The sequence below is a fragment of the Vanellus vanellus genome (genome assembly GCF_965231255.1).
Source record: "Vanellus vanellus genome assembly, chromosome: 15".
Classification (NCBI taxonomy): Eukaryota; Metazoa; Chordata; class Aves; order Charadriiformes; family Charadriidae; genus Vanellus; species Vanellus vanellus.
Genome location: NC_138920.1, coordinates 7,366,149 through 7,390,110, shown reverse-complemented (window position 1 = coordinate 7,390,110; position 23,962 = coordinate 7,366,149). Strand labels below are relative to the sequence as shown.

The 23,962-nt window shown below is 49.5% G+C and overlaps 1 protein-coding gene across 1 annotated transcript; it reads right to left on the bottom strand.

The window, feature by feature from the left end:
* Nucleotides 1-350: 350 nt before the first annotated feature.
* On the bottom strand, nucleotides 351-21,401 carry SDC4 (syndecan 4). The gene is made up of 5 exons (XM_082491077.1): nucleotides 21,282-21,401; nucleotides 6,906-7,047; nucleotides 5,882-5,934; nucleotides 5,458-5,641; nucleotides 351-2,981 (listed from the first exon to the last, which is right to left on the bottom strand). Exons 1-5 carry the CDS (start codon nucleotides 21,360-21,362, stop codon nucleotides 2,830-2,832), a joined length of 612 nt encoding a protein of 203 aa, XP_082347203.1. The 5' UTR covers nucleotides 21,363-21,401; the 3' UTR covers nucleotides 351-2,829.
* Nucleotides 21,402-23,962: the final 2,561 nt, after the last annotated feature.

Genomic DNA, 23,962 nt, shown 5'->3' with positions numbered 1-23,962 from the left:
TGCCCCTTCCGGCTGCACAGGGACAACCCTCTCCAAGTACCACCACCACAAAACTGATCACCAGAGAAGAGATGGACTCACCTCCTTGTGCCATCCTGTGTCTGCTTTACTTGCCTGGAAGAGCTTCAGGAGCTCCAGAACCCCAGTGACGCTGGTCCTACAGGAGTCACTTGTGGGTCAGACACTGAAGACAGCTTGGGAGCAGCTGACAAAGCCCCTTTGAGCTGCAGGCCACAGCCAAGCCACATCCCAGCATGCCTCCCCCTTTGGGAAACCAAGAAGTTACACAAACATGAGCTTTCTGTTATCCAGCTCCCCAAAGTAATTTCAGATCAGAAACAGTCCAAAAAGCCAATTTTAGAAAGTACCAGTTTATTTGAGGGGAGGGAAAAAAAAAAAAATATAAATCAGTAACAGTGGAAAATCCCCAAGAGCAATTACACAAGAGAATCTAAATATCCCGAGAAGCAGACGCTGCTCCTGCCTTCCTGGTAGTGCTGCCCATAGGCAGTAAAGTCATCCCTCTCCTTCCCAGTCTACACTGAACTCTGTGCAGTTTAGAGCCTCCCAGAGCCCGCAACTTCCCCAAACATGCTTGTCCTGGGACCAAGTGAGTGAGTCAATCCGGAGGAGGAACCTTGGGAAAAGTCCTCTCACACCAATGTCTCAATACATGGCTCCCCTGCGATCTCCGCTTCGCCTGCCTAGCTCCGAGAAGCAGCTGCCACCGGCTGAAGCTGAATTTCTTTGTTCTATCGCCTCTACGAATTTGGCCTCAAGCCTACAAGAAAGCCTGGGTAAGGTGGCTTCAGGAGTCGATGAGATTTCTGAACAGCCTTCGCAACCGTCTGGTTTTGTGCTGCCTACCCAGTTACACAGTTTAGGGACCCACACTCAGATTTTGTCTTAAGCCACCCTCAGATTCCGAGAGCTACAGTAGGACACGACTTGCACAAAGTCATTCTGTAACGCTTTCCTAAAACAGAGGCACCGGACACACACGTTACCCTTCACTCTAGGAGCACTGGGGGAATTGGTCTCTCAGTAGAGGTAGGAGCTATATACATGATATATTAAGAACCCAGTGCAGGAGGTTCCTAGCTAGCCATCTACGAAAGCTCCATGCTCCCAACAGGGAGCTGCCATCAAGGCAGACTTCGAGCTACCAAAGCCAGCTGTCTGCAAGAGGCAGGTACTCAGCACAGTACCGCAGGGGACTCTGCAGTGCAGCCAGCCCCCAAAATAAAGAGTTATTTTCTCTGTACTACACGCTTCCAACGCTTGCTTCAAAAAGCAACCCCAGAACAGAGATGGGGATCTCTGCTCCAACTCAGAGCATCAAACCTGGCACATCACCGACCGGAGCCTGGGACACGCAACGGAGCTCCAGAGCTCAGGCTGCTCCCAGCCACCTTCTTCAGCACAAGCCCACCTGCACTCCAGGCAAGACACTGGACAAACAGCAGTACAAATGAGATCAAGCCTCTTACACACACTAAGGCTGCTAAAGAATTAACTCCAGCCTTCTCGCTCTTAACTGTGTATTTCTCAGTAAAATACATAATATATAGCTCTATAGGACTGATTATAATATATTACAGGCTAGAAATACTCTTGTCTTTTCCCTACTTCAATCATATTATGAATCCAATTTTGCATACAGATTAATCCTAGAAGTTATTGCCTTGAATTCATAATTAAAATTCACAGAATAAAGCTTAAATAGATTTCACAGAGACTCATTATATTAGTGTTTTACATAAAAAGGATAAAAGTTACTAAATGAGAAGAGCAGCCATTTCAGAAACTATAAATAATTCTATTTAAAAAAAAATAAAATCAAATCCTAAAAAAAAGTTACAGGAAAACCATAAATATCTTTACCCTCTACAGTAGCTGCTATAGAACTAAAAGAAAACTGTAACACACTGTAGCTAACTCTGCTTCAGTTCAGACTATGAATCATATAAAACAACATCTCTAGAGAAACGCCCGGCCAAAGGAAACACAAAGGGATTGAAAAAATAAATCTGAGGAAATTAAAAAAGTAGATTATTTTTTTATTATTTCAAAACAATTTCTACAAACTTTATATAAACATTAGGCTATTTTCTTTAAAATTTTGTTATAAAAAAAAAATCCTACAAGCAATCCTTAAAAAAAGGTAAGAGACTGAAGGCAAGGAAAGGGTGTCGTCATAGCCAAACAGAACTGGCTGTCCCGATTTCATGGATTAATGACCCTTGCCTGGGGCCGACAGGAAGAGACAGAAGTCTCCTGGGGAAGACATTCCCATAGGCCCTTTATGGCACTCAGGGATTTTGAGCCCCTATGGGCCTTTTACTCCCTGATAAGGCAACATTATCTGTAGTGTAAGAGATTCATAAATAGTTGTCCACAAAAATGCTTCACATAACAGCCTGCTGCAAGACATCGATTAGCAAGGTTTATAAAAAGAAAAGCCACCTTCTATAGAAGCAGCCGATCTGAGCACAGCACGCTGGATGCAAACACACAGTGTTTGCTTCCATACAGTCTGTTTTGTGTTTACATACCCTCTATAAAACCAAGCAGAAAATTTGGCATCTTTATTCTTTTTACACTAGCTTTAGAAAAAAATACACTGAGGTTTTTTTCAGACTCTTTGTATTTCATTGGGCCCCTGTTAGGTGAGCAGGATGGGAAGGGTCACGTAGGAAGTTTGTTTTTTCTCGAAGTCGCTTTGAAATTCAATCCCAAAAGAGCATTTGTTCAGCACATCTCATCTGAGGGCACAGTGTTTCCGTACAGTCTGTTTGTCCCTTGATGGGCACAAGGTGCTGCTGAGCTCTAAGCGTAGAACTCATTTGTAGGGGCTTTCTTGTAGATTGGTTTCTTCCCAAGGTCGTAACTGCCTTCATCCTTTTTCTTCATGCGATAGACTAAGAGGAGGATCAGGAAGACAGCAAACAGGAGGCCCACCGCCCCTCCTGCAATGAGAGCTGGGGAGGGAAAGAGAGCATAGAGTAAGTGTCAACTCCTGGACAACTCCAAACCATCAGCTACATCTCCAAATCTGCTTCAGGAGTACCAGCCCTCAGAACTGCCTCCAGAGTCCATGCTGTCCATGTGCCTGTCACCACATGTGCTGGCGTTTTCAATGACAGCAGATGTTATCGGAAAAGGCCAGAAATCGCTTTTCATCCAACCATAGAATAATCACACGTTCCACACTAGCCAATTTGTGTTAATAATTCAGTTTAGTGCAAGAAGGAAGTTTTGACAAAAAGACATCCTCCCTGCACGGAGACAAAACAAAAAAAAACCACCACCCAAAAAAGCCCCACCACAACCCACAAACACCATCAACTCCAGGAAAATGGTACAGCTCTGATTCAAATGCTTTGTTAACTACAGAATCACAGAATTTTCAGAGTTGGAAGGGACCTCTAGAGATCATCTAGTCCAACTCCCCTGCTAAAGCAGGATTGCCCAGAGCACATTACTCAGGACTGCATCCAGGCGGGTCTTGAAAATCTCCAGAGAAGGGGACTCCCCCCCTCCCTGGGCAGCCTGTGCCAGTGCTCTGTCACCCTCACCGTAAAGAAGTTTTTCCGTGTATTTGAACGGAACTTCCTGTGTTCTAACTTGTGCCCATTGCCCCTCGTCCTGTCACTTGGAACCATTGAAAAGAGCCTGGCTCCGTCCTTCTTCAACCCACCCTTTAGATACTTGTACGCCATAATGTCTCCCCTCAGCCTTCTCTTCTCCAGGCTAAAGAGTCCCAGCTCTCTCAGCCTTTCCCCATAAGGGAGATGCTCCAAGCCCTTAATCATCTTAGTTGCCCTTTGCTGGACTCACTCCAGCAGTTCCCTGTCCCTCTTGAACTGGGGAGCCCAAAACTGGACACAGTATTCCAGTTGTGGCCTCACCAGTGCAGAGTAGAGGGGGCGAATGACCTCCCTCGACCTACTGGCCACACTCTTCCCTGTGCAGCCCAGGATTCCATTGGCCTTTCTGGCAACAAGGGCACATTGCTGGGCCATGGATAATTTACTGTCTACCACAACCCCCAGATCCTTCTCCTCCGAGCTACTTCCCAGCAGGTCCGCCCCTAACCTATACTGGTGCCTAGAATTCTTCCTCCCCAGGTGCAGGACCTTGCACTTGCTTTTGTTGAACCTCATTAGGTTCTTCTCTGCCCAGCTCTCCAGCCTGTCCAGGTCACGCTGGATGGCAGCACGGCCCTCTGGGGTGTCAGCCACCCCACCCAGTTTAGTATCATCAGCAAACTTGCTGAGGATACACTCTGTCCCCTCATCCAGGTCATTAGTGAATATATTAAACAAAATTGGACCGAGTATTGACCCCTGGGGGACACCACTGGTTACAGGCCTCCAACTAGACTCTGTGCCGCTGATCACAACCCTCTGAGTTCTGTCCCGCAGCCAACTCTCAATCCACCTCACTGTCACTTCATCTAGCCCATACTTCCTCAGCTTCCTAACGAGGATGTCATGGGAGACAGTGTCAAAAGCCTTGCTGAAGTCAAGGTAGATGACACCCACGACTCTCCAACCAGTTATAACATCATAGAAAGCTATCAGATTGGTCAAGCATGATTTACCCTTGGTAACTACCTGTGTGAGCACGCTCTGGGGACTCTGTATTTCAATTAAACAGCAACATCCCACTACCACCACCACCTCCCTCCAAAAAACACCCCAACAACAAAAATCCCCACAAACCCACAAAAACCCACCACAGTTTTCTCTGTCCTCACACCAAGGGCAGCCACAAGACTTCAGTGAAATTTATCCTTTACTGTGACACCTACTCATTGCACTAAAACAACTTATTTGTTCGGTGGCTGTGCAATCCACTCCTCCAGCTGGAAGGATGGCTGCAGAGCTGCAACGTGTGCTGAGGTCCGTACTCAGACCATCAGGCCAAGTGCTTGACAAAATGTGCCTTGACACAGATCTATCCCATATGCTGAGGGGAAGCCAGTCGCTTGGTTTTGCTCTAGACAGAGGTACTTAAATTCATAACAGTTGACTAGGGGTTCAAGTCCCTTAGAGGAACTGTTTGGTGCAGAGAAGGCAGGACTCGGGCAGAGGTCAGAAGGAAGATGCCTGCATTTGATATGAAAGTCGATGATGTCATTGATTTATGGCTAGATACGCCTCTCGTGAGGTGGTATCTGGGTGCACAGCAGCTGCCGCATGACTTGTGGCACTTAAGCCATCAGTCAGCTGGCAGGTGCAAAACCAAGCTGTTTACCCCAGCAAGGCAAGCAGTAGGCTCTTCTGCTGTTTAAGGACTAGAAGGCAGAAGGGACCCTGCTACAGGCAGTCACAGAGGTAACGCACCTCACTCCCCTTGTCAGCAGGGAACTGCTCCCCAGAGACACAGGAACAATAGAAGCCATTTTGATTTACAGTATTAATGATTTATCAGGACAAGGTGAAGTATTACCTGTAAGGACTTCTGTTCTTTCAAAGATGCTGCTGTTGGCTGTGCTAGCCATGGAGATCTTGTTGGACAGGTTCTCTTCAACAGGTACAGCTTTGTCTGGAATGATTTCATTGTCCACCACTGTGTTTTTCTTCTCACCTTCTATCTTTCTCTCAGTATCTCCAGGGATATAGTTGTCAGATATCTACAGAACATAGACAGACCACACCCATCAGTAAGCAGCACCCAGCCTACCTACAATTAAAAATAGGAGGGTGTGCAGGGAAAAGAAAGTTTGCTTAGTGCATTACAAGCACACTGTTCCTGCTCATGCAGGTAAATTCATCTTGATGCCACGTCTTGCAGGGGGAAGGGTATTCAGAAAGCTTCACAGACAGACCAGAGTGGCTATGTATTGCTTAAAACATGCAGAGGCAATACCTACCACAGGAGTATCCACGGTGGTCAGATATATGGCATCTTCAGAGTCTGGGTAGTCTGCAGAGGGGAGGGGGGGTGGTAAAATTAAAAAAAAAATAGAGGACACTAAATTTTCCTCTCATTACATGCCATTTTTCCAGAATTCAGACACTTTCTGCAATAACAGCAACTGCAGATAAACTAGGACTCAATATTCTCTGCTGACTACAATTCCCTTTTATCTAAAAGTACTTACACCACTTTATGGCTTTGATTGCACAAGACCATGAGATGCAATTTCAAGGCCAACACCTCTTGCATGGGAGAGCTCTTCAGCTGGATCCATTGGTCCCTGCTGCAGATTATCAGGAGTTGCCCTGCAAAGCAGGTCTGCTATAGCTTGCTAAGCTAATGCCAATGGAGGGCAATGCTCTCACCACCCATCCCTAAAGGGTAGTTCAGCAACCCTCTAGTTACGAGAGATCTGCCCAAACATGTCAGGCACCGATTTCAGCACTTGTTCTTTCCTTTTTAGAGAACAAATGTTCACACAAAGGGGACATGGAGCTACAGAAACTGGTTTGGCAGGGAGCTTTGCATGTCACAGGGAGTTCACTTCAACACCAGTTAGTCCTTTACCTTGTTTGGCCTCAGCTGAGGCACTAACTTTAAGCTTTCTAACACTGCCTCAACAATAGATATTTTTAATTATTTTTTTCTCCCCCCAAGCAGCTCAGAAGTTCTTTGGAGTCAAACAGGAAAGAGATCCAGCCACTGCAATGCCTTTTCACTTGCAGTACGACCAACTTGGCTGGACTCCATCTGTCCTCCCCCAGTGCCCCGAGTGATTCAACATCACGGTACAACCACTTTCACCGTTCTCATCTGTGAGAGCCTATGATTCACACGGCTTTCTCATCTCCACCTGACACTGTAGTTCCCTCTGGAGTTCTGGCTGTTCAAATTAGCCCATCACTCATGACTGGTGGAACCGGGAAGAATTTCACAGTATCAACTGAGGGAGATCCATTTTTCCCCTTCCCACTTACCTCCAGACCCAGATGCCTCATCTATATCTAACCCATCAGAAGTTAAGTGAGGCCCGAATTCACCAATGTCTTCATCATCCGGCAAGTCTCCGGAGGCAGGGTAGTCAAGCCATCGGGCATCCATAGTCTCAGTTTCTCTTACCTGAAAATGGAGGTGGAGAAACATTAAGTATCAGGCAACACCTCAGAACCATTTCACAAAAGGTCAGGAGTTCAGAGCCTGTGCTGAGCACATCACTTCCATCATAAGAACATTAAATGCTGAACTTCCTCTCCACCAAGAGCATTATCTTCATCAGCCTGGGAATAGCTGAATTCCCCTAGAATTTTTCAGAACAGAAGTGAGAGCTTGCCTGTCAGTGGAATTTCCTGAGGGCTGCAGATTCAGGAGGTTCACTTGAACCCACAGGCCGAAAATAACACAACAGGATCTTGGTCAGGAGTTTGTAGCAAAAGCATTCAGAAAAGCAGTACCTTCAGTTTGTGATAAGGGGGGATTTGGAAGGACTTGCTATTCCCAGAGGAAAAGACTGGCACCTATAGGTCAGGTTTTTGCACAGCACTGAAGCTTCACGCCAAGACAATTCGTGCTTCTTGTATTGACAGCAACCCTATTTTATCACCCAAGGGTTAAAAACTGGCCTGTCAGTTCAGCTGAACTGCAGTGCAATATAATGTGAAGGTTCAAGAGCACTTGCTATCAATAATGACTTGCCTGAAGGAAGGGCTTCCCCTGCCTCACCTCTTAAAACAGCATGTAAACAAACAAGTCTGTAAAACGAAGTCCGCAATCCTATGGCCGGATGACTGCAGCTACAGACACACACACATTAGCCAAACAGCAGGAGAGCCTCCCAGAGAATCAGCTGTTTGGCCACAATGGCCATTTACCCACCAGAGCTCATTTGAACTTGGACCTTCAAGGAGCCACAAGCCCAAACCTCCTGCCCTCACCAAGGTTATGAAATTTGCCCAGAACTATTTCTCCTCACCCCACAGCCCCGGGGCCAGCCCCAGTGAGAGTACCACAAGTATGAGCTCTCAGGTTGCTCAACACCAGCCCACAGCAGCTCCAGATGCTTCTGCAGCCATGAAGTCATCACCGTGGTGGGGGACTCAACCCCTTCCCCTACGGCAAGGAGCACAATGCAGATGGATAGGTCCCATAGCCAGGGGCTAAACTGACAGCATTTTTTCATGTTATCCCCACAGAAAGACTGGGAACATGTTCCCTGAGTGTCTCCTAGAACTTGGGCTGAAGTCCTGAAGGTTTAACTACCCCGGAGAGCATTTTTAACGCACTCCAGTCCTGCACATCCAATGGCTGTTGTTAACGTACAGGTTTACCACAAGCTACAGCCTCACAGTGGATGAAGAGCAGAGACTCACGGGGACAGTTAGAGCTGGGTGGCACCAACCGAGCCCCAGCACTTGCTGCTTCATCAGGGCAGCAGCAAGACCCTGATTATGAGGAAAGGGGTTCTGCAGCTCCAGTGGCTGGGATCAGCCTTCCTGCTCACCTGGCCATGCATGGCGCATCCTACAGCCCCACAGTGATGCCAACTGATGAATCGCATCCGCTATCGATCTCACAAGCAAAGGCCAACAATCAGCCACAAGCCATGTGTCAGTTTCCCCTGCCCACAGCCCCAGCCCTGCTTCCAGTCCAGATTTCCCTGCCCATTAGCATACTGGTTTTGCCACAAAGAAGGTCCTGTGGTCAGGACAAGATGTTTCTCATTTTGCATAAGGAGCAGTGCCTACTAGATGTGCTTATTGAGGCATCTTTGGTTTCCCCAGCAACTCTGCTGGAGGATAACCAAACGAACAGCCCAGAGGGCATGAAGTGCTGAGGCCAGCTCTCCTCCTAGACCCCCTGTCTCTGCTCTGCCAGAGCCTGGCACTGGGTGATGGGAAGGGGGCTGAGGAGGAAGGCCAGCTGGGAAGAAATCTACACCCCCCCCCCCCCCCCCCGGGCTGGAACCAGGCATTCCTAACATTATGCATCAGTCACTCCAAGGCAAATTCATTTCAAGATATGCAAAACCCAGCCAAAGCCAGACCTGCAATGGAAACTGCTGCCAGCACGCAGTAGCTGTTCCCATGAGAGCTTCTGGCCATTTCATCAAGGGGCAGGAAGAGCCCAATTCCCATCTGTGCCAGAGCGAGGGCACCGGGGCTAGGGAGCATGTTCGCTGCAGATCCATATAACCCAGCTGCTGCGTCAGGGCAGATCTATGTTGGCAAGAACGCTGCGCTGAGCCGCACCCCTGTGCCAGCTCACGCCACACTTCATTATGAATCACAGCCAGCTAATGTCCTAACAAGGGTGGCTCAAGAAAACCCACGTTTAGGCCACTAAGTGGCTGGACAGCAGGCTGGCCTTATCAGATCAGCCCAGCCGCAAGCAAAGCAGTGGCAGACAGCCATGGTGATTAGTACATACTGTGGAACGCACCAGGTTTGGCTATCAGAAAACCCTATTTAAATCAGGACAGACAGTGTTTACAAGCCAGAGGACATAACAAGGAAATTACTGACTCACAAGCGTAAATAAGATTATATGGGAGCGTACCCTGAACTCACTCTTCATCATACTCTTGAGCAAGGACAGGGAAGTTCCTGGAAGCCACGAGAGCTTCTCAAACTGTACAGGAAACTTTTCTTGTGGGCAGTGAGCCTCATTTTACAAATTCATCTGCCAGCCATGTTAGAGGGCTGCTGGACATCTCTGCACTTACCCTCCAGGTTTCAAGACATGCTCTCCTAGGGAGCAGGCTCCTCCTGGAAGCTGGGGCACAAACAGCCTGTGAAGGGTTAAACACTGGAGTGCTGTGCTCAAAGGGCAGGTCTGGAGCAGGCACATCCCTCACATACACACCTGTGAGAGGGCACACAGGCACTTTCACACACTTTAAAGCAAGAGCTTTGGGCTTCCCAAGTGCCATATAAAGAGCTCTGAGGAGTACTCCTTAAAAAGTGCATCTCTTTCCAAGAGGATTCGGTCCTCCCTACGGCTCCACTACCTGGTAGAGAGGCACCACAGAAGGTGCCCATGCTTCCTCTCGGCTGGCAGGCTGCAGCCAAGAGGAAAAAGCTAGGAGACTGCCACAGGACGATGGCCAGCCTTTGCCAAGTCGTCTCTAGCCACATTCACCTTCTGCAACCGCCAGCTGGAGAAGGGCACCGGCGCTGCCCGGAGTCTGCTTTCCACCACCTGTTCTCCCAGCACTGGAGCTGGGCCAGGGACTTGCTGGGAAAGTTGGACTGGGCGGCTGCACAGCCCCACCTCACCCCAGCAGCTGAAGTTGAGCCCTACTATTAATATGATTCTCTCTAGGACGGGTCTGTACAGAAAACAACCTTCTCTGCAGGAATCTAGTTCCAGGATTTCTTCCTCACATTAGGCAGCTTTACCCCCAGTAAGCACCATGGGGGATTAACCAATGTGCTGGGGAGCAAGCAGAAGCTTTTCCTGCCTGCCAGTGGCAAAAAAATAAGAGTTTATTCCCTGCCAGACAACCAGCACGTCAGGCACGTGAACTATGAGCGTCATTCCTGGAAAAGCCGGGCACAGAGGTCTCATGTTTGAGCCCGAGACAGGCTGCGCTACTGGATGAAGCCAGACACTGTTTACTCAGTTCAGGCACAGGAATTACACCCCTGGCACCCCAGGCAGGGGCTCGCAGCCTTGCCTGTGCTCCATCCCTAGCCCACTCCACCCCATTTTGTGCTCCTGGGGCCTTCACTTACAGCCCCAGCATGCTACTAGCTGCTTCTCAAAGCAAGAACATCTATTTATTAAGGCAGCAAGCAAATTTTCTGTCCGATGTGTGAATTTCCCCTGCCACTGGCTAGTTCTGGGAAATAACAAACCCAGGCAGCTCGCCTGCCCCAGTCCACATGTCCTCACCACAGCCTTTGCAAACCCTTTCAAAAAAACCCCAAATGATGTTTTGGGGCAGAGACAAAGTTTTCCAGATGTGAAACTGGCTTTCACGGCAGGCTCTTGTCTCTGATCAAACACACCAGAGTTCATTAAAAGCTTCTTTGAAGGGTCGCAGCCAGCAAGCTGCAAAGGGAGTCAGCCCTGCAGAGATTTGGGCATCCAAAGCGCAGAGAGCTCTTTATCAAGTTCATAACTTTGGTGTGGAGACCCAGTGCTCACTCTTTCGTCTCCCTCCCCAGCACTGTGTACACAAACCTAGGAGTAAACAGGAGCAAGGTGAAAGTCAGCCTTTCCTGGACAAAAGCACATGGAGCTGGGCCAGCCTGGGAGGTGGCAGAGCAGGGGGCAGACCCGTTAACTCTTTGTAGCCTGCAGGGACAGATAAAAGCAAGTGGCTCCGGGGGCCTTTGTCAGGGGCTCTGTACTAGGGGACAGTCGTATGGATCACCTCGTGAGCAGTATTACACAAAACATCTTTCCAACACCTGGGCTGTCACAGGCAAATGCCACCTTACACCACCACAACACACATCCAGAGCAACTTAACAAGAAAGGGCTCCTGGACAACACGAGCAACTGCCCACATGGCCCAGCCTCAGAGCCTGGTTATTAGGAGATCATTCTTGCAAAGCCACCGCCCTGTCCCTCATGCTGTCCTGCACCATGGGCCAAAGAGCACCGAATCCAATGGGGCCTTTCCAGTGCAAGGATGCAAAGCTCTGTAAACCACCAAGCTCGAGAGAGGGGATTTCCATACAGCTCACTGCCACCAAGCTCTTGCAGGAGCACAGAAGCCAGGAAGGTTTTAAAGCTCACGCAAAGCATGCAAAGGAACTGGGATTAGGAGCTGAGCTCACACTCTTGAAGCACGCCAGCCCCCCAAAACCAAGGAAGCAGAGGGTCCATGCAGCCCTGGAAAAGGGGCAGCTCAGACGCATGTGAGTCAGCCAGAGCTGACATCCAAGGGAGGGGGCACACAGCGAGGTAACAGGCAAAGACAGCTCTATCTTCCCATCCTAACAAGCATCAAAAGAAAGTTATTAGAAGTGACATGAGCTTCCGGCAGAAGCAGCTCCTGCCAGACTAGTAAGGGAAGGGCCTATGTTTTACCCCAAACCACCCTTTACTCCCTCCTCTCCCTCCAGGCTCCAGCTCCATGGTGGGGAAAGAAAAAAAAAGAAAAATACAAAAGTCACTTTTGTCCTGAGAGCAAAGCAAATATCGCTATTTCAATCTAGGTCACACCTAACCCCTTCAACACATCAGCCACAGTAACAAATCCACTTGTGCTAACTCCTCATGCCCATGTTTGAAGGGTACCATTTTAACTCTCTGTCATCCCTGGTCAGTCTGTCCCACATAATTTACAGCACACACAGCCTGCACTGGCCTCTGTGCCAAGGGACAGAAGTTAATCAGCTTCCATCCAGGCACACGTGCGAGTTTAGCTGCATGATAGGCTCACCCCAAGGCTTCCAGACATGGTTAAATACTACAGTGCCTTTACTCAACACTTATCAAGCAGTGCTAGAGCAGGACCACAGACACAGCGGCTTTGGGCAAAGCCAGCCTTGCCCATCTCCTCTCCAACAGCCACTGTACAGGTGCAGTCCCATCACAGTGAGCTGCAAAGGTAAATCCATACTGCCTCTGAGGACTAAGGGGGAAATCGGAGACAGAAGCACAGACCGGGGCTTGCAGGCAGCTCCTGGCTGGCAGTAGGGGATAGCACTGCATCTCCAGGACCCCAGGACCAGTTATTGCATGCCATCTCTTTGTGCTTCTTACCAAAGAGGGACAAAATACATTTATTTGTTGAATTGTGCTCAGTAATACAGGCAAAGCACAGGGTCTTGCTTAAGATAGAGCAAGAGCAACATGCAGGCTGATAAACTGTTTGGCTGGTAAAAGCATCATTCATTCAAGGTGACTTAAGAGAAGCATCCCCAGTCCCTGTCCAAGCAGGTATCCGTCTCCCTGCAGCCACATAATCAGTCCCACGTGCTCACACTCGGCAGCCCACGTGCTACGTGGGGCAGGCACAGTACCGCACCTCCATCACCGACACAGCCTCAGCCTGGGTCACTCCCCTACTTGCCCCCACTCCCCGGGTGATTCTTTAAGCTGTGTCGCCTCAAGCGGCTCTCCTGGGGGCTCATGCGACAGCCGAGGCATAATCCTTGTGACAATTAAACCGTAATCCTGGGTTCTGGAGAGCGACCCGCTGTCATGGGTGCCTCCCCTGCAGCAGGGATGAATCCTCCCAAGCTCTGCTTGCTCAAAATAGGCTTCCCTGTACTTACAAAGTCAAACCTCAGTTACCTTTTAACTCGCCTGCATTTGCTTACCCACAGCCTGCTCTCTCTGGAGCACTCCGTATGCGCGTGCCTTTCAGGCCACGCCATAGAAGCAAGCAGGAGGAGGATGAAGAGATTACAAAGGAATGAATTCTTGTTTAACTGCCTTTGCCTGATTATCAACCAAGAGCAAAGCCATAAAGATTGAGTCCTTTGCAGAACAGGCACATGCTGGGATCTGTTTACTGCAACGCTGGCTGGCAAAATAGGTGCTCTAAATACTCAATGCCCAGCTCCAGAGACCTACAGAGCCCGAGCGGGAAAGAGATGACTGCTTCCCCCCTCCAGCTAGAGGAGATAAAGCCCAGCAGGCAGTTGCAGATGGCTCTGTGTCAATCACTTGCCCTGAAGCAAATAAAGATAAAGTTCAGAGGAAAACTGCAGGAGGGGAAAGCAGGAGCTCTCATGTGACTCAGGAGGAAAACAACTGCGGCAGAGACATTTTATGCCCCTGAAAGGTTCTCCCGCTCATGGGCAGTGATACACACCTAGTTCATAAAATGATTACATTTTTTATGGTGTTTACAAACCTGATCATAGGTATTTCATACACTTCACTGCCCAGGGCTCACTTCAGAATTTGGAGAATTCTATTAAAGGTTAAAAAAGGAATTCAGTTTTTCAGAATCACGACACACTCCGAGTCGCCCTACTGTACACCATCCTTGTCTGTGGAAGGAAAAGAGGATGTAATGGCCCCAGCAAAGCAGCTTTTCCATCAAGGATGATTTCTCATGCTGATACTTCAGGCTTGGGATATTTCATAGATCACATTTCCCCCTCGCACCAGGGAGAGGCCTGCCCTCAATGCCTTTCCTAGAATACAGCTACACCCCAATATTTCCCTGGACACACGCACATCCAGAATTTCCACTTGGCAAGAAACGTGTGACATCCATTTTCAGGATCTTTGTGCTCCCTCATGCCAGAATGTTAGCAAAATTAAGGCAGGCAGACACCCAACTTCAAAGGGTGCCTTTCCTAGCTGGCTCACCATGCGGCTAATCTCAGCTTGTTTGTACAGTCAAGATTCCCAATTCTGCACCCTACAAATGCTTCCCCTCTCACAATTCATTTTAATCTAATCAGAAGTAGTAGCCCAAAGATTTAGGCTTAGCCCAGGCAGTTGAGGTCTGCCAGCACAGTTATGCTATTTAGTTTTGCCCTGTTGGCAAAGCTACCAGCAAAACACTTCTGCAGAGGAAGTTATCAGCACAAAAGCGCTCGAGATGGAGTATCCATGCCACTCCACTATCAGGCTATACCCGTGTAAGCATTTATACAAACAAACATTTCAACAGCAGGGATTTTCCTAGTTAGCTACAGCAGCAGAGGCTGGGCTTTCAGTGCGTGGTTTTTGTTTTGTTTTGTTGGTTTTTTTTTTTTAATAGAGAAATTCCTGACTTGTGCAGAGGTTGCCTTGGCTTGGGCCCAGAAAGCAGCAGACATAGCATATGCTGTTGGGGATAATGCAGCTGTACTTTGGGAAACCTGTCACTCCTGGGAGCGTTTTCCTCTCTCAGAGAGCTCTGGACTCCCAGCCAGGTTTCCTCCCCTCTCCAAGCCAGGGGCGAGCAGCTGGCATCAGTTTTCTAGCCCTCCCTGGCAACTTCTCTGCACCCTCAGTCACGGCCAGGAGCAGAGGGACACAGCTCTTGTTTTGGTCACTGCTTTCCTGGCTCTGCAAAGCCTGAGCTCAGCTGGACTAGCAAGTCGTTTAGCAACCAATGCGCAGGACCAGCTCCTCAGCCTCAGGAAATTTAGAATTAGCGCCAAGAACAGCCCGCACATAAACAGTCTCCTGCAAGATCCTGGCTCCAGAGTCTGCTCCAGTGCACACTGTGGATTTGCAATAAATATTTATCTTGCCGGGGAACACAGTCTTCCAAGCAAAAGCTCCTGACATCAGTAAGGGCTATATTTCCATTTGGGGGAGAGACCGTGAGAAGCCTTTTTGTTTTTAAAGGGGGACACTAGCCCACAAAAGAAGCTTCTGCCACCCTCCTAGCACCATGCTGGCCAGGATCCATCCCTCCACCCAGGTGTCCCACTCCTCTCCAGGCCAGGGCAGCAGCACCCCATCATGCCAGGCACCCTCCTTCCAGCCACGGTCACCATACTCATCTCCTACCACGCACCAAGATTTCTGGCTACTGTTCTGTGCATGCTATTTTGGTGCAAGTCCAAGGCAGGCACTTTCACAGTCATTAATGCACGCTTGCACTTCTTTTTATTGCTATACTTTGACTGTAACGGCAGCTAAAGGGCAGGAGGCAGGGTTAGCCTCACAGCAAAGGAAACAGGGCAAGGCCATGGCGCTTTGTATTGAAGTTTTACAAAGGACAGCAGCACAGCTTTCGTTGTACTGGGGTGGAGACACCTTTTCCCCTTCAGCAGCTAAGGCAGAGCAACATCAGAAGAGAGAAATCCTTCCCATGGCAGGCTTCGCTTTCCCTGACAGAACGCAATTTGTTTAAGCAAGACGAAACCTTGTTTTTGCTTGACATGACACTAGCTGCTTGGGTAACAGTGCTCTATGGGTCTCCCAGTCTCCTTCCCACCCCAAGGAGTGTCTCTCTGAGATTTTAATTAACTGCTTTGATTTTTAAGTTATCCCAATAATTTGTCTAACAAGAGCCACTTGGCATTTTATAAGCAGAGTCTGAGCTTCAAAGGATTGAAGGATGAAACTGACAAGAGTGCACATTTCCAGGAGAAAAAAAAAAAAAAAAAAAAAGAAAAAGAGAGAGAGACTTTTACAAGAAGTGTATTTTTGAAGTCAGCCAGCCCTTAGAAACTGAGAGGGACACAACTACATCTTGCGTGTTTTCCCCTCCTACACGGACATTTTCTCCAGAATCAGAATTAAGTATTTAACCCCTTCTTTTGACACTTTCCGCTCCTTTAGCTCGCTTTGAATACTTTCAGTCATTTCAGATAATACTGCTGCTTTCTCCTCTCCCCATGCAACTCTTGTTTCCAGCTGTATCTGTCTGAAAACACAACAGCCACAGAGCTGCCAGAGCAAGTTCGCGGCTGCTTAAGACAAGGCCGTTTTCTGATCTGCCTTTGCCAACACCAACTCAGCTACTGGCAGCAATCATATGTCTGAGCCCGATAGCTTTTTTGCCCACCATAGCCACAACCCATGGCAGATTAGACAACAGACAGCAGTGAAGGCACTCGGTGTCGAGGGCAGCACAGACTGTCTGCCAAGCAGCACTAGTTTTGCTTTTCTTCCCCCATAAGAGATCCACCTCTGTGCCACAGCGCCTCGGAAGCCTGAGTCATTGCTTTGGGTAAGGGGCCAGGGCCGTTACTCAGAGGGTGACAGCAGTGGCTCCGGGAGCTGCCAGGCCAGGCAAGTGCCAGAAACCCTGAGTCAGAGCATGACTGCTGGGAGTCAGGGCTGCCGGCGATACACAGCAGAGCTGGTCAGAGGCAGCAGCATTTACTGGACAACCATTCAGGCACACGCTTAAAAACAAAACAAAACAATAGAAGTCCAAACTAATCTAGAAGTGCAGCCCTAACAGCTCATTAACATAGGATCTTTTATAGCCCCTCGGAGCAGTAGCTTATTACAAGTTAAACTCTAACTAGGCTGCCCTGTCTATTCAGAGCCACCAAGCCCAGTCTCATCACAAGAGTCTGATTCTAGTGCAAATCATTTGAATTCTTAATCTAAAGCGTTTGCATTCCACCATGTCTCAAACAAACAGCCACACATGCTCCGCAACAGCAGCCAGGAGGTCAGGCGTGCGCAGGGTTTGTCCCCACTGGTTTTGTAGTGCTTCAACTACATTAGCTTCTAGTTTGAGGCTGTAAAAGCAGGACAACCCTGCTGTTGTTACAGGGCATAAAGGAACAAGCTGTAGCGAGTGGAGGGGGAGAACGCAGCTGCAAGGATCTAAGAGCAGGCTGAAGAGGATAAATGTTAACTCAAGAGCAAGGTATTGTTTTGAAAGATGGCCACTCCATTTTGTCTAGCTGAAGTGATAACTGAAGAGTTCAGCAGAATCAGCGAGCCGCAATAACTTAATCAGGTAATCTTACAAGTCAACTTAAGTCACTTACATTGCAGACCGTAGACCCAGAGTTATCATGCTTCCCCTTGTTGATACAATCACTACCACCGAATTTAAAAAAAAAGAAGTTGGTTTTAAAGACAAAACCCATTAATCCATCCATTTGAGGGAGAACAACTTAACACACACAAAATGCAACACAACTTACAGCCAGCTGAGTGGATTCAAGCAGCCAGCATGTTTTCAATACAGCATTTAGAGCACCAACAGTCGGAGGGAAGGGAAAAGTAGCTGCAGGAGTTGTGCTAAAGTCTGCATGCCAAGCAGCTGGCCAGGTTCCTTCCTCTCCATCATCACTCTGAAAGCCAAGTTACCAGCTTCCAGCTTGTGGTGGAAGTAAGACACAAGGATATCAAGGTGGCAGTAAGCCACCATAGGAAAACCACAGCAAGGTCACATTAGGCTCCACTTCCAGCATTTGAGAGCAGAAAACAGACTCCCCACTCCAACCGTTCAGACAGCTCAAGGCGACTGTAAAGCCATCAACAGAGGCTTGGAGGGGAGGAGAAGACACATAGGAGAAAAACATCTTCACGGCTGTTGGACTGGGTACAGGCCTTTGCAGCACCTCGAAGTGCCAGGACCTTGGGAGACAACAGGAGGGGCAGGCATGAGTCTCTGCTACTGAGTCTGAAAAGTACCAAGATCAGCCCAAATCTGCCTCTTGCATAAGCTGTTTGGAAAACTCTGAACCATAAGAAAGTGCTCTCCAGCATAGGACCTGTCAGGCACTTAGGACAGACGAGAACTGGGCAGCAGCGCTGTTTCCCTGACTGTGCCCCAAGTATGGTGGGGTGACTGCTCCCACCCGTGTGGGTACCTCCACGACTAGTACGGACAAGGTGCTGGGCTGCAGGGGGACCATGCACCCCCAAACTCCCACCCCATGAGTTGTACATGCACTTCAACAAGGTACGAGGCGCTAGAGAGGCTATTTCCTTCTAGACGTTACATGCTTTTCATCCTGACAGCCAGCTCTAGGTTCGGCTACCAGAAGTCATGGCCTCCTTCCATTCAGGACTAAGGGACACGGCCTTAGACACTGTAATTTTGCTGCTGTGTTTTTGGGAGGCTGAAGCAAAGCAAGGATTTGTTCTACATGTTCAGCTGCCCCGTGAGTTTGTCAAGTCAGAAGGTAAAATAAAGTAAAACGTGCAGATAGCAATGTCTTGATTTGATTGGGAGGGACAGATGAGAAACTGGGCAAAGAGCAGAAAGAACAGGCCTCAGGGATCAATGGCAGCAGGACAAGCCAAACCGGTTTTAACATTAATAATGCTGCACTACTTTCCAAACATAGCTATCATCAACAAGACACCAGCTTTGCCAATCAGGAGGCCTCCAAGCACGATTACTTTAAACCAGCAAACAGAGCTCACAAACAGTACGAAGCCTCCCCTCTCTCCCTGAGCAACCCTCTGCCAGCAGCTTCTGGGTTGGATTTCTGCTTGTCTACACTGCTGGGGACGCACACACACAAAGTGGAGCTACACGGAGGCTTTTTCTGCTTACTGCAAGGCAGAAAAGGACTGCTGCAAGCAGCTTGCAGCCTATTAGCACTGCTAGGGCCCTGCTGGGCTCAGGGCACTCGGAGCCCTCTTGCAGGTCAAACACAGGAGCAGCCCAAGCCCAAAGCAGGCAGACACTGCTGCTGCAGGAGAATACCCCTTGCTTCCCTCCCTCCTGTGCTGCCAGGAGCACTTTTAGACGCTGAAAGCACAGGGAGAGCTCAAAGCTTATCAACCTCTTTAACCTAGCTGCCCAAACAAGGCAGACCTCAAGTCCTTCACCAACTCCCCTGATCCCATGTCTTGGCTGCACTGGTGGTGGCTTTCTGCCCATCCCCATCTTCTGCAGGAACCACATCCTCACACAGCACAAGCAGAGGGGAGCACCCTGCCCACGCAGCCTTTGCTTTCTAAAGCATTCAACTGGAGAGGGCCAGGGACCACCGGGAGACATCAGGCTTCAGCTCCAGCCTCCCCCCAGCCCACAGGAACACAAGGATGTTTCTCACACAAAGCTGCTGGGCTGTTGTAACACAACCCACCCACAGCCTAAGCACCAACGTCACACTTCAGCACTTCAGTAATATTCCCCACCCTCTTACACATCCAAGATTGCTTCACGTGGAGAAATCCCATCTACACCAGAAAGCCACGCAAGGGGAAAGGAGCCAAGGCATTTTTGTTTGTACAGGCTTGGGGAAATATTCAAGCATCGAATCACTCTCAAAAGCCATGCTCTTACATAAGCACAAGAAATACAATCCCTGTCTTGTTAAGAAACAGCTACCTGTCTTCACCCTGCCCGCACAGAAAAACTAAGAGCCACATGCTGTGCAGCCCTGCACGTTTTGGGAGTGCTACTAAAAAAAAATATGGGAGGAGCAGAGGAGCACCAGCAGAACTCTCCCAAACAGTGTGTCATCCTCATCTCCTCCCCAGCAGCCTGTAACCCAAACAATTTGTTGGATAAGGCGTTATAGTAGGCCAGTGTTACTTCTCAAGCATATGCTCCATCTTAGGTAGCTTAAAAGATATAGACAAATACTCTGTACAAGTTCCATATAAAGAATTACAGAATACATCTGTGCAAAATTTGTTGTCTTTGCAGAAATCCGATGCTTACAGACCACTCAGTTCCCCAGGGACACCAAGTTGCATTTCATACCAAACATGGTCAATGCAACTTCCAGATGCTGTCTGCCCCAAAGGTTTGCCCTACTAGTTTGGACCAGTTCTCAAACGAGCGATTCACGTGCTTAATAGCAGGGATAAAGACACCAGATTAGAGTAAAGTGGATTTGGGCTGGTTGGGTTTAGCAGGGAGTAGCTGACAATTACTACAGATGCTCTCTGTGGGAGTTTCCTACTCCACAACCAACAATCCCCCCCAACCCGGTGTCCCTATTAGAGAGCAACAGAGCAGCACAGATTTATCAGTTCTGATCTGCCCACCCAGCCTTCCCTCCAGAAGGAAGCAATGTGGATGATTAAACCTTGTTTTGAGACCCTCTGATCTCCCGCAGTTACCTTAATCTCTGCAGCTCTTTCAAACTAGCAGAGGAATCTGCCCTGACTGCACTATCAGCAAGATGGACAAAAACACACACACACAAAAAAAAAAACCCAAACAAACAGAAGGGAAGGCAGTATCCCAAAATCTCTGCTTCACCACAAAGATCCCATGTGTGCCCAGCGTGAGGCATCCAAACTGTTTGACCTCATTATATATTTAAGAGACACTTAAACCCTCCATGGTAACAAATCGATTTTCACTCCCATGTGGAAGCTAAAAGTTTTGTTACACACAGAAACACACCAGGTACCGGCGCAACCAAACTCAGGTAAGACTGGAAAGCCTACCCAGGTGCCGTAATGCACTGCACGTATCTAACCCATCACACATTCACAAAAAAAAAAAAAAAAAAAAAGAGGGATTAAAGGACTTAAGTCCACGACCAGCCGTTGGAGATCAAAGCTGTAATGGAGAGCAGTTTGTTTCTATCATGTACCCTTGTACCTCATACTGCTCTAATTCCACCGGGCCTGACTACAAAAGAGCAGGGCAAGGCTCACCAGTGCGCAGGGGGAAATACAGGATACGTGAGGAGCGGCACAGCCACCGGGGCAGCTAGTGACAGGGCAAAGGGTCTACATAAGGCAAGACGAGGCCAGGACAGCACTGCTTTGCCATCAAATGAAGAAAGCAGCATGCAAGCCAGAAAGGAGGCCAGGAAACCAGAGGAGGGAATGGGAACTGTCCTATTGCCATTAACCTATTTTGCCCCCACTTCCCTGGAGAAGGGCAAATGGCTGGGGGCAGATCTCCGGGAGGGCACTGGTGGTACTAACTCTCGGGTAAGTGGGACCCACCACAAACCGAGCCCCCCTGGTACCGGGAGCATCTTTCCCTACCGGGGTGTGAAGGCAGAAGTGGGGGAGATCCTCTCCTTTCCCCCACGACCCACGGGACTCACCGACTCGGCGACGGCGACGTGCAGGAGGAGACCGAGCAGTAGGGCGGCACGGAGCACCGGTGGGACACGGGGTAGCGGCATGACTCCGGGCTCTGCAGGCTGACGGAACGATTCAGCGGATGGCGGAACGGACTCTGGCCGCCCCCCGCCTCCGCCGCGGCTGTTATAGGACCGGTGCAGCCCCCGCGGGGGCGGAGCGCTGCTACCGCCCGCCCCGCCGGGAATGCCCGCAACTCCCGGCACCGCGACGGGAGGCCGAGAGGGCTGCGAGATGCCCCGCATCGGCACCCCCGGCGGGCGGCGCCGGTCTCGCCGCGGGAGCCCGGGGACCGGCACACGGTTCCAGGGACACCGTGGGGTTGCTTCCGAAAGCACCTGAGCCCCGCTGTGACACCCGGGGGGGGGGGGGGGGGGGGGAGGACCGGGGCCGGCTGCCGAGCCTGGTCGGCACGGCTTGAACCGCCCCCCCTGTACCGCCGGTGTGCGACTGTCAGTGACTGATGGAGAAAGGGGGGAGGAAAGGAAAGGGGGGGAAGAAGGGAAGGGAAGGGAAAGGAAAGGAAAAGGGGGGGAGGAGAGGAAAAGGAAAGTGGGGAAAAGGAAAAAAGGGGTAAGGGGAAAGGGGGGGGGAGAAGGGAAAAGGGGGGGGGAGAAGGGAAAAGGGGGGGGAGAAGGGGGGGAAGGGAAAAGGGGGGGAGAAAGGAAAAGGGGGGGGAAAGGAAAAGGGGGGGGGAAAGGAAAAGGGGGGGGAGAAAGGAAAAGGGGGGGGAGAAAGGAAAAGGGGGGGGAGAAAGGAAAAGGGGGGGGAGAAAGGAAAAGGGGGGGGAGAAAGGAAAAGGGGGGGGAGAAGGGAAAGCGGGGGGAGAAGGGAAAGGGGAATGAAAGGGAAAGGGGAGCAAGAGGGAAGGGGAAAGGGAAAGGGGGGGCGGGGGGGTGAAGGGAAAGAGGGGGGACCAGGCATGTAGTATCTGCTTTCACAGAATTACACAAGTGACAGTCTCACATTTACAGAAAACCAAGAAGGACTTTCTGTGACTCGCAGCATGTCATCGCTGTGGTTATCAGCCGGGGCGTTACATCACACAGTCCTTGTCGGAGGTGGAAAATGAAACCACTCCGTTTGCTCTGTAAGTAGCAAGTACAAAAACCCCACACAGATAAAGAAGGGAAAAACCCCAACAGCACACTTTAACTATTTCCATTTTTCTTCTCTCATTAATAACTTTGCCTGATCATGAGAATTTGCTTGAAAGCATACATTTCAACCCCTAAACAACCTGACGTGCACCTGAACTACCATACCAGTATGCCCTCTGCAGCAGTCCCTTGTTCATACTGCTGTCACATCAGTTTGCACTTGGGCTCTAGTTTGTAGAGAATAAAATATTTTCTTAATGGGGAAGCAATGCACAGACTACAAAGCGAGTGTGCCATGATCCCATCTGCCAGGTACAGATGCAAACTCTGCTAGATCTGGTTCTCAGCCTGCTCCAGCACTACAAAGCTATCCGGACAGAACTTGCAGCTTTCCCCCTGTCCCACCTTAGCATGCCACCTCAAACCAGTAAGATCTCTAAGGTGAAGCAGCCTTCCCAACTGCCTGTTCCTTTGGGAAAAAATAGGTATGGATGGTGCAAGCTGAGGTCAAGAGGTCTCCTCAATGTTGTGAGGACTGCTGGCAGGAGAATCTCCTGGCAGCACCATGCTGAACCGGCTGCAGAGTTGTTTGGCATATTATGAAGTGACAAGGAGTGCTGCTCGGAGTTTAAAAAAAATAAAATAAGATTTGAAGACAGCATACATCCAGGTAAGGGTAGGAACCAGCCTGCAGGAGGCTGTGGTGGAGTTTCCTGTAGCACATGACCCTCTGCGCTCAGGACAGCGATGTGCTACTAACCCTCTAGTTTACCTCAGCATCCGAGGCCACCAAGGACATGAGGAAGGGATCTGCGCTGTGGGCTGGGTTACTACCCTTCCTTATTATCCTCACTTCAACACACAGAGGAGCTGTTGAAAGTCACTCCTGGTGCAGCTGGGGAGCCCAGCTCCAGTAAGCCTCCAGCTCTGGACACCCAGCAGAGGTGGGCAGCAGAAGATGGAGAGGAACAAGAGCACATGAGCTGGATCGAATGTGCAAAGACTGCTCCATACCATGACAACATCTGCCAGTCAGGACACAGCCTCAGCAGCACAAGATGGCCAGAAGCACTCCATTCCTTCCTAACCCTCTAAATGGTGCCTGTATTTGTGTATGTGTGACCATGACCCCTCTACACCTCCTTCCAGGTAAGGCAGCCACCACAAAGCCACTTTCAAAACCAGCTGTCTGTATTGTGGCTACAAACTGCTAACTTGCCTTTTAACTTCCTCTTCAAACAAGCACAATACACCTCACTGCTCCTGGTTGTCATACCCCCCAGCACATCCCCTCCACCAAAACGTCCCCCTGTGTGGCACAGGACACATTTCCCCTCCAAGGGAAGTTCTGCTTTGACAGAATGGAGAGGAGCCAGTCTGCCTAACTGGCCCAGGGACCACACACATTGTCCAAAGTCACACCTGCACGCACAATCCTTCAAGCAAACTGACAGAAATCTCGGGCTTCTGGAAAAAGAAGAGAAAATTAAACCCCACCCTAATGTATTTTCCAACCTTGAGAACGAATTTACATAACATACCAA